The sequence below is a fragment of the Nicotiana tabacum genome, chromosome 17 (genome assembly GCF_000715075.1).
Source record: "Nicotiana tabacum cultivar K326 chromosome 17, ASM71507v2, whole genome shotgun sequence".
NCBI lineage: Eukaryota > Viridiplantae > Streptophyta > Magnoliopsida > Solanales > Solanaceae > Nicotiana > Nicotiana tabacum.
This window is the reverse complement of record NC_134096.1, coordinates 42995774-43007132: the sequence shown is the minus strand read 5'-3', so window position 1 is coordinate 43007132 and position 11359 is coordinate 42995774. Positions and strand designations below refer to the sequence as shown.

Here is an 11359-nt window from a genome sequence, read left to right as displayed (position 1 = left end):
CAAAATATTCACCAAAAGAAGGGCCCCTATTTAAGGAGTTACCAAAACAGTTTAGCACAATTAAAGTGAAACTATTAACAAACGGAAGGAAAAAATTAGATTGGAATAAATACATAACTAATTCACTTTTGGTTTCATGCCCCTATTATTTGAATGGAAAAAGTTTAGAGAAATAGATTATTTACTATCTTAAGACAGAAGAAAAATATATGCATAAGTAAATTAATAAATTATATAGTGAGACTAATAAAATTAGGAATTAAATCCCAAAAGTCACATATATAAAAGTGAAATGCTTCGTTACAAATTCTTTTCCTTATAGAAAATCTTATATTGAAAAATGCAATTAAATATAGACTCTGATTCTAATAATGATATTTATGTTTGTGATTACATTAATGTATTTTTATTTAATATATGGAAATGCCCAAAAACAATTTCTCTATTAAATTTTTAAAAATTATTTTTTTTTAAAGTTATTAATGTTTTACATACCGCGCGAAGTGCAAATAATTTTATTAGTTATAATATAAAAAACAACATCAAACAATTAGTTAGATTGCGTTTAGTTCAATTGGACTGATCAATTTCATAAAATTCTTCTGACACCTCTATTCACGGGATATATTAAGATTGACTTGTCTAGTTCTGTATTTCTAGTTACTTGGTAAAACAATCAACTTGCACGAAAATAGGATAATCAATCGTTTATCACATGGTTTGTGTAGTTAGTAAGTGGATAACTTTATCTAGATATCCTTAATTTTCTGAAACTGTTTGATTCACATGCATAGATATTGTAGCTAAAAATCTATGACTGATTCATAGTTCCCCTAAATGAGGATAGTAAGAGATACCCCAAAAAAGTATAAAAACTCTTTTCCCACGTTCAACTCTTTACTTACTTATCTATTGAGTAATTGCTAACAAGAGTTTTTAAAGTGCTATATATTTACTCTGACACAAAACTGGTACACACTAATGGTGCAAAGCAAAGAAGTTTCCATGGTATGCTCTATCTAAACATGAATTTCTAATAGTAGTCTTTGATCATGTTCTTATTCATGTAACCTTCATTTTTCATTCAAGGTTGAGAGTGGGAATAATTCCGATGATGGAAGGACAAATGAACAAATCGATGATCTGAATAAGTGGTTACCTATAACAGCTTCCCGAAAAGCCAAATGGTGGTATTCAGCATTCCATAATGTAACAGCCATCGTAGGAGCCGGTGTTCTAGGCTTACCATGCGCTGTGTCACAACTCGGCTGGTATATTCTAGTTTTCTTATATGATACATCTCATGTACATCATTCATTTGTGAAAAGAGTTTTAACCCTCTTATATTTAATTTTTTTTAATTAATATGTAGGATTCCAGGAATCGGGATGATAATAATTTCATGGAGTGTGACATTATACTCATTTTGGCAATTGGTTAATTTGCACGAGCATGTCCCGGGGAAGAGATTTGACCGATATCCTGAGTTAGGCAAACATGTTTTTGGCCTAAAGAGGGGTTACTGGATGGTGATGCCTCAACAGATGATTGTTCAGGTTGCCTGTGACATAGTATACATGGTTACAGGGGGGAAGTCTCTAAGGGAAAGTGTGATTATGATGTTCCATTGGGGTCGTCGGATTAATCAAACTTACTATATTATGTTTTTTGGAGTTCTTCAATTGATATTATCCCAAGCTCCTAATTTTAATTCCTTGAAGGTGGTCTCTTTTACAGCTGCTGTTATGTCTTTGAGGTAAATGAACACAAAATGCAAAATACAAGTCTATTATTATGATGTTAAAATAATTATACATCTAGTAACTAGTTCCTTTTTCCCCTTTTTAAAATACATGAGTTTATCTGGTGAATTAGGGTGCAATAAGTTTGGAAATTTTACTTACACTATCACATGTATTGCTTACATTCGGAAACCTACCATAAGGCCTATCGTTGGAAATTCATATACTGTAAACTTTTGAAATAGTTCAATTCAAATCTTTTCTTTTTACATATATGTTGGAGTTTTGGAATGTTATATAGAGTTTGCTTCATCTTTTCTGGACGAGTGACTTTTCCCAAGTTTTCTTATATAAAAACAACATACATAAAAGTAGTATATGTAGTTCACACGTTATCATCCAATTGAAAGAATTTGATAAGAATCCTCACAACCATAAGAAAATCTAGTGTATGCATGCATAATTACTATGGAGGTATTAGCTTCATCTCAACAATCTCAATTGAAAAAATCAAGATATAATTTGCATTTTCTTATGAGCGCATACATCATGTATCTATTGAATTAGTCAAAGATATTACAAATTTGGAGTTAGCTAATATTTAAATGCTAGACGTTTAATTTTAAACTAGTTAACCATTCACATTTTCGGTCATTGCATCTCTTGGCCTTTCACGTCCTTTTTGTTTTTATGACATTAAATTCACTTTGTACTTTCATATGCAGTTACTCAACAATTGCGTCAATTGCATCGATCATCAAGGGAATTGAGCATCCGAAATCAGCTAATTATGGTCTTCGATCTCATACTACAGCTGGAATAATATTTGATATTTTCAACAGCTTAGGAACCATTGCATTTGCATTTGCTGGACATAGTGTTGCATTAGAAATTCAAGCAACCATCCCTTCAACCCCGGAAAGACCCTCTAAAGGGCCAATGTGGCGGGGTGTTGTCGTGGCTTATGCAATAGTTGCATTTTGCTATTTATCAGTTGCAGCCTCTGGATTCTGGGCTTTTGGCAATCTTGTGGCTGATGACGTCCTTGTTACACTAGAACACCCAAATTGGCTAATTTCTCTTGCAAACTTCATGGTGTTTTTGCATGTTCTTGGAAGCTATCAGGTGATAGTTTGAAACTGTATTATGATACCTTTGTCAGAAGATGATTATATTCAATATTGGGTGAAATAATTTTGTGTTCATTACCATTTTGTTTTCTAATCTCAGGTTTTTGCAATGCCTGTTTTTGACACGATTGAGTCTTTCTTGGTTAAAAAGCGTCATTTCACTCCAGGGCGACCTCTTCGCCTTATTGCCAGAAGCGTTTATGTTGGTAAATAGAATTAATCTTTCACGACCTTTATAGAATGCTAACAATAAAATGAAAAAGAGATAGCAAATGTGATGGTAACTAATTCCTATTTTTCAAAACTTGTATCAATTGTTACACAGTTCTCACGATGTTCGTTGGAATTTGCATTCCCTTTTTCGGAGGGTTGTTGGGCTTTTTCGGAGGATTGGCATTTTCATCCACATCATTTTTTGTACGATCTCTATCCTATCTTTCTTTATAATTTCTAACAGCTTTAAGCAGAGCAGTACTAATCAATGTCCTTAATTGTATATATGGCAGCTCCCATGCATGATGTGGCTTGTGAGCCACAAACCTAAAAGGTGGAGCTTTCATTGGATCGCTTCTTGGGTAAGTTTGTCAAATTCGTTGAGATAATACACAATCATGTGTTTCCATTTTCTATCCCAAATAAATATTTAAAGAAAACTTAAACCATGTAACTGTATAATGTTAGCCCAAAGATAGAACAGACTAGCTAGTAGCATATGCTATCTCAAATAATCAAATAATACTGCAAAATAGTGCATGCATCATCTTTTTGATACAAAAAGACAACAATGTCTGGGGAGGATAGTGTGTACGCATACCTTATCCCTACCCAGGGGTAAAGAAACTATTTTCTATAGACCCTCGTCATCCCTCCCTCCAAGTACTCAACACCTTGCTCTTGGGATGACTCGAACTCACAACCTCTTGGTTGGAAGTAGAAAATGTTCACCACTAATACAAGAAATGTGTTTTTTGTTTCCGTTTCATGATGTACTAATTAACTCTATATAGATAACGTATTTTATATTACATTATTATTCAACATGATTTTTGAAGTACATGATAGTTAACATGTTACTATGTTCTCCATGTTCCCTTTCATTTCTCTTTCTTTGCAGATTTCAATTATTATTGGCGTGAGCATAACCATCTTGGCACCAATAGGAGGAGCACGCACCATTATCATCTCAGCAAAGAATTATACATTATTCTCTCATTCTGAAGAGTGATAGCTCTCTCATTTTCTATCACTTGGAATTTCTTTCTCCTAAAAATTTAGAAACATCTATTCTAGTGATTTTGTTTCATATGAAGTCAGTTTAGTCTCAACGTGTTTCGCATTTTTATCAACATACTTACTACTATATAAAAGAAGCTTGAAGCGCGCCATGGTTGTCTTTGCCAGCTTGCCGATGAAACGAAATTTCTTTAAATACAGGTGTATTAGTTGTTTTGATTGGTCCAACTAAGTAGGTTGTTTTGCATGAATTATCAGTTTTTTATTGCACAGACACTTTTGCCCTTGCTTATCGTGTAACTTTTCAACTTACTGTTTTTCGAAGACATTTATAACCATGAGTTATGTCATTATTACATTAGATGTCATTGGTATATTTGTGATTTTGATAAACTTTGAGATCATGTTCCAAAAGTATCTGATGTCATGTTAAATAGAGAAAGTAGTTTTTTCTGGCACGCTTTTTGCAGCTGCATGCGACACGCCTTTACATTGGAGCAAACTTAACCCTTTACTACTTTTCTAAATGTTGTTATCTACCGTGTGACTTAGAGCCCGTTTAGATATAAGACTTTTTTTATTTTTTTCAAAAAAAAATTACTTTTTTTTAAATCACTGTTTGACCATAAAATTTCTAATTTTCACTTTAACATGAATTTTGAAATTTTATAAATTTAAAAAACTCAAAAAAGGAGTTTTCCAAAATGTTTACTTAGATCACTCACAAAAAGTCAAAAACAATCCAAAATTATATTCACGTCCAAATAGAACTCTAATTTTCAAATGTCATTTTCACTTGAAAAAACAAATTCACTTTTTTTTTTTGAAATTTTGCAATTCTTATGTCCAAACACCCACAAAAGTATGATCAATTTTTCATCTGTATTTTTAGTTTGATAAAAAAATATAACTTAAAAAAGACTAATGAAACTTACATGAAATTGTAATAATTAAATAGTAATAAATTTAACAGATCACACCAATGTACTATCCGCGTCTTTCTACTTAAAAGGATATTTATTATGTTATTCGATACAAACTTGAGCTATCATATTCGTACTTGATTATGATAATTTTTTTCTGGTTAGTCTGATACTTTGTAGTAACCTAAAAAGAAAGGAGTACCTACCTCTGGAAAATATTAAAAGCCGAAAGTTTACAGCAACCTTAGGGTTTAATAACATCTTTAAAAAATATATAAATTGCCCGATCAAGTCCTCTTAAAAAAGTATTATAACAATAATAATAGAAAGACATGTGAATGCCATTAATAACTAACTTATAAATGACAAATAACATTTATGTTAAAACTACAAAGCTTCTAATAATACAAAATAATGTTTGTATATGTCACGATCCAATTTTTACCATAGGTCGCAACAATTAAATTCAAAGCGTATCTCAAAACATGAAATAAATAAGCGTAATCGTTCATTTTCATAATAAAATACTTATATTATTTTCAATGTTTGAACGTGGTCAAATATAAATCCAGATAACATAACAGGATACCACCAAGAACAATAATCTAAATTCCCAAAACCTGGTGTCACAAGTGTATGAGTATCTACCCGAATATACAAACCAACTACAACATCTGTCTGAAATAGAAAATAGACAGAATATAGTAAATGAATAGGACGGGGACTCCGTGTGTTGCGGATCATAACATGGAATACAGCTCACCACAAAGTTTCCCTAGCAGTTGCACCAACGCGCATAGATGACCACCAAATGTACCCATCTTAGTAAGTGCACAATTAGTGCAGAAGTGTAGTATAAGTATATAAATCAATGCATACCTAGTAAGTATCTAGCCTAACCTCGAAGAAGTAGTTGTGAGGGATTGGCATCGACACTTACTAATGATCCAATAATCAAAGTACGATTAAAAGTAGATAGGTATCAAGCATAGCAAATAGAAGCAACGAAAATAGATATTTGTACATAACACGATACTTAACAGAAGAGTAGATACGAAATCCTTAAATACTGAATACTACCTAAAATGGAATATTTATATGATCAATAATAAATAAAATGCCAAATCTCAAGTCAGGAAGACTCATAGGCACTATGACTCTCTTTCGAATATTATGCATGATTTTGTCGAGGTTGTATTGTCCGATCCATAAAATAGTGTACACTGCTGAGGTCGCACGACCCGATCCGTGGATGCATCTCATAATACTATCGATGTCATCTGTCCCAATCGATAATAGTACTGTTGAGGCATTATTTCTCCCAAATGCACACGCTAGTATATGTGGTCGTACAAGTAATAAAGTGATAAATCGAGTATCGAACCTACAGAGACTTGTGTTAACTACCCACTAACTTGACCCAGATTATTATTCAGTCGAGTCAATTAGAGTTCAAAAGTGCGATTATATTAAGCAATATTTGTCACAAGTAACTAATTAATCAAGTAGCAAAATAATTGTTATGTATTCAGTAGAGATGAATATTCCAGGGTTGTGATCGATTCACCAATCCTATTTCGCTCTAATAAACTCTCCCTTTTCATACAATTCGCTCATGGTTGCTAATTAATCGAGTAATTGCTCTCATAGTATTCTCCCAAATTACTACTCGCCTATTCAAAATAGTTTAACGCCTATATTCCTATAGAATCAATTTATTAAGAACGCATTAAGATTACGATATTCAATTGAGCATGGTGACTGGTATATTCCTATCCTATCCACAAATCCGCCCCCACTCAGAGTTAAGATCACGCCCTCTTCAATTCTTCTCTAATCTATAACATAACTTTCCCAAGCATAGCATAGATAGTAAATAGAACCTAATTGCTGGCAAGACAATAAAGCAATTAATCATAAAATTGATAAAACAACCATACATTAGCTAAATGTACTTAAGGTTAAGTCAACTTCAAACAACAATATTCGTGGATAAATTACAACACCAGAACTATGGGTTTTAGCCACTCGTGATAAAATAAAAATAATTTCACAAGTGTTGAACAGTTGAAAATACTAAGAAAGATGAAGAAAAACTGAGAATTCTTGCTCCCGAGTATTCCGCGTATGTATGTTTCTTATTAACCAATCAACTCGCCACAACTCGTATATAACATAGCCCTTTTTTCAACTACGCACTTCTACATCCACACTAGCATGAATTAGTAAGAGTAGGAGGTGTGTGTTTTTATTCTTTTATTTTTTTGATTAACAACATTATTTGTATATTTTTTTCTTCTTGCAATTTTCTCCCCCCCCCCTTTTTAATTTGTTTTCTTTACACACACTCCATCTATTAAGGTTCATCGACTAGTGGTATTCTTCACAACTTTAGTGCACCTTAAGGTTCCTTTCATGGTTCTACTAGAAAGCTACTTCCCAATCTCTCACCCTACTTCTACCTCTGGGAAAGGGGGGAGTTAGATGATGTATAAAAGGTTCGGGCGGAGTGGTGTGGCGTGCAACCTGAACTCATCTAACTCATTCAATTGTAAGAGCCTCTTTCACCAGCAACTTCCCAGTCCATATTCAACTTCTTGACCGCCAAATACGCCTTATGCTCAAGTTCAACCAGCAAATGATATGCCTTCCCATACATACACTTGCACGAAGATGTTCCAATTGGCGTTTTGTATGCAGTTCTATATGCCCACAAAGCATCATCTAAATTTGCAGCCCAATATTTCCTATTCCCACTCACTATTTTCTCTACTATCTGCTTTATTTCTCTATTTGACACGTCAGCTTGTCCACTTGTTTGTGGATGATATCTAGTGGCAACTCTATGGCGGACCCCATATTTGGCTGGAGGTTATTCAACAACCGATGGCAGAAATATATTCCTTCATCACTAATCAAAGAACGTGGCATCCCAAACCTCGAGAATATGTTCTTTTTCACAAAAGTGGCCACCACATTGGCATCATTGGTCGGCAATGCAACAACCTCCACCCATTTGGACACGTAGTCCACCGCAAGCAAGATGTACTTGTTTTCTCTAGATAATGGGAATGGTCCCATTAAATCTATGCCCCACACATAAAAAATCTTCACCTCCAGGATATTATTCAAAGGCATCTCATGCCTTCTCGTGATTGTTCCTATTCTCTAACACTTGTCACACTTGTTAACAAATGTATGGGCTTCCTTGAACAATGTTGGCTAATAGAACCCCAACTGTACCACCTTTGCAGCTGTCCTATTGCCTCCATAATGCCCCCCATATGGCGAGGCATGGCAGTCATACAACACTTGTTTCACCTCTTTTCAATAATGCATCTCCTCGTCAATTGGTCAGCGCGCTATCTGTACAAGAATAACACATCCCAGTAGTAAAAGTTCACATCATGCAAGAACCTCTTTCTGGCCTCAAATTGGATTTCAGAAGGGAGAACCCCACTTACAAGATATTTCACAAAATCCACATACCATGGGGCAGGTTCATATATGATAGAAAACACCTGCTCACCAGGGAATGTCTCCTTAATTTGTCCACCTTCCTCCACGCGCTCATGATTTTCTAGCCACAATAGGTGATCGGCCACTTGGTTTTCTTTGCCCTTCTGATCTCGTATTTTTACATCAAATTCATGTAACTATAAAACCCAGCGCATCAATCTAGCTTTGAATTCTTTTTCAAAAATAGATACCTTATTTTCGCATGATCAGTATGGAGTATGACTTTTGTTTCCACCAAGTAGGCCCGAAATTTCTCAAATGCCCATCACAACTACAACAACTCCTTCTCAGTGGTGCTGTAATTCAACTGTGCATCACTAAGAGTCTTGTATAGTATATGGAGTAAAACGTCTTGTCCTTTCTTTGGCCTAGTACAACCCCAATATCATGGTCACTTGCATCACACATAAGTTCAAATGGCAAGGAATAATCCGGTGCTACAATAATGGGTGCAACCACCAACTTCTTCTTTAGTTCATCAAACGCCTTCGGGCATGCCTCATCAAAATTGAACGTCACATCCTTTTCGAGTAGCCTTCATAGTGGAGTAGAAATTTTAGAAAAATCTTTAATAAATCATCTATAAAAACCTGCGTGTCCCAAGAAACTCCGGACACCCTTCACAGAGATGGGTGGAGATAGATTTGCAGTTGCCTCCACCTTCGCACTATCAACTTCAATGCATCTCTTCGACACTCTATGACCTAAAATGATGCCCTCTCGCACCATGAAGTGGCATTTTCCCAATTTAACACCAGATTCATTTCTTCACATCGTGCAAACACATTGGCATAATTTTTCAAACAATCATCATAAGAAAACCCAAAGATTGAAAAGTCATCCATGAAGGCTTCTACAACCTTTCCCACCATATCAATAAAAATGGCCATCACGCTCCTCATGAAAGTGGCTGGTGCATTACAAAGACCGAATGACATTCTCTTAAAAGCAAAAGTACCATAAGGGCATGTGAAGGTCGTTTTCTCCTAATTCTCTGGGGCTATAAAATTCTGATTGCACCCCAAATAACCATCAAAGAATCAATAGTACTCATGCCCAACCAACCTGTCCGGTCAATGAATAGAAGTGGGAAGTGGTCCTTGCAGGTTGCTTTGTTGAGCCTTATATAATCAATGCAGACTCTCCACCCCGTCACAACGTGAGTAGTAATTAGCTCATTTTTCTCGTTTTCTACAACAGTCATCCCACCCTGTTTAGGCACACATTGCATTGAGCTTACCCATTTACTGTAAGCAATAAGGAAAATGATACCTGTATCAAGCTACTTAATTACTTCCTTCTTCATGACCTCCTTCATAATGGGATTCAATCCCCTTTGTTGCTCAACACTAGGGCGGTGTCCATATTCCATAAAAAAAATTATGCATGCAAAATGAAGGATCGATTCCCTTAATATGAACAATTGTCCACCCAATGGCTCTTTTGTGCTCACAGATCACCCTTAGCAGCTTTTCTTCTTTCAAATTGGTCAAGCTAGATGAAATAATCACCAGAAATGTTTTAGCACTCCCCAAGTAGGCATATTGCAGGTGTGCTGGTAAAGGCTTGAGCTCTACTTTTGGAGCTTCTTAAATAGAAGGTTTAGGAGGAATCAGTGTAACTAGTCGATCTAACTCCTCAAATCTCCCAAGCTCACGAACATACTTGCAAGCTATGTTAAAGACTTGCTCAATTTTTTCCACCAACTTGACTTCACTTTCTTCTTCATCCCCCAATAAATCACATTTAATGTGGTCCGTTGGGCTCATATAAGGCATCACTAAGGTCACATAATCTTCCACCATAGAAATCATGGATAACTCTTCATAGTGGACTGGCAATTTAAGTGCTTTGTAAACATTGAAGACCTCCACATCACCCACTCTCTTTGTCATCTTTCCTTCACAAACATCAATAGTGGCTCGGCCCGTGGCAAGGAATGGACCTCCCAAAATAAATGGGACTTCCTGATCAGGCTCATAGTCCAAGATAATAAAATCACCAGGGAATATGGAAGAACACACTTGTACTAACACATCTTCGATCACCCCTTCTAGACTAGAAAGGAAGCGATCTGCTAGTTACAAGATCACAGTAGTCGGTTATGGCTCACCTAATCCCAATTGCAACATCAAATTGATGCTTGCTCCAAGATCAAACAAGGCTCGCCCGACTGTGTACTTACCAATCAAAATCTAGTTAGTGAACCTACCTGGATCGTTCAACTTTTGAGGAAACTCGCTCTGAATTTTTGAACTACATTCTTCTATGAGTGCCATAGTCTTGAACTCGGCTAACTTTCTCTTATTTTCCATTATGTATTTGATATATTTTGTAGATTTGGGCACTTCCTGCAAGATGTCTACCAACAGGATATTTATTTATACTTGATTCAAAATGTCAAAGAATTTCTTGTAAGAACCATTGTCTTTCACTTTCTATAATCTCTGCCGGAAAGGGGGTGGTGGATTAGCCACTACTGGTGATTGTGACTTTGCCATTCCCTTTTTGGCTAGCCTTTCTACTACAGTCTCTTTTGGTGCCTCATCTTCCACATTAACCGGTTTCTCAACAAAAGTGACTTATTTTTTTTTGGAGGGGACTTCTACTAATTCTCTCTCATTCCTTATAGATACATCATTAATAGGAGCTTAAGGATTAGCCTCAGTGCCGCTAGGTAATGCTCTTACTTTGGTGTTCTAGGCGCTGGCAAGTTTCCCCATCTGTCACTCTAGATTTTGAATAGCAGTAGCCTGATTCTGATTATCAATCATAATCTTCTTAAGCATCTCCTCAATATTACCTATCAAAT

The 11359-nt window shown here is 35.5% G+C and overlaps 2 protein-coding genes across 2 annotated transcripts; one reads left to right on the top strand and one right to left on the bottom strand.

The window, feature by feature from the left end:
• The first annotated feature begins 852 nt into the window (after positions 1-852).
• LOC107789129 (lysine histidine transporter-like 5) lies at positions 853-4252 on the top strand. Its single transcript, XM_016610902.2, has 8 exons — positions 853-1008; positions 1090-1271; positions 1373-1756; positions 2468-2867; positions 2973-3078; positions 3198-3289; positions 3379-3447; positions 3987-4252. Exons 1-8 carry the CDS (start codon positions 982-984, stop codon positions 4095-4097), a joined length of 1371 nt encoding a protein of 456 aa, XP_016466388.2. The 5' UTR covers positions 853-981; the 3' UTR covers positions 4098-4252.
• A 4598-nt stretch (positions 4253-8850) lies between these two features.
• LOC142171805 (uncharacterized) lies at positions 8851-9919 on the bottom strand. Its single transcript, XM_075235510.1, has 4 exons — positions 9842-9919; positions 9613-9757; positions 9274-9457; positions 8851-9082 (listed from the first exon to the last, which is right to left on the bottom strand). The coding sequence occupies exons 1-4, from the start codon at positions 9917-9919 to the stop codon at positions 8851-8853; spliced, it is 639 nt and encodes a 212-aa protein (XP_075091611.1).
• Between the last annotated feature and the right edge of the window lie 1440 nt (positions 9920-11359).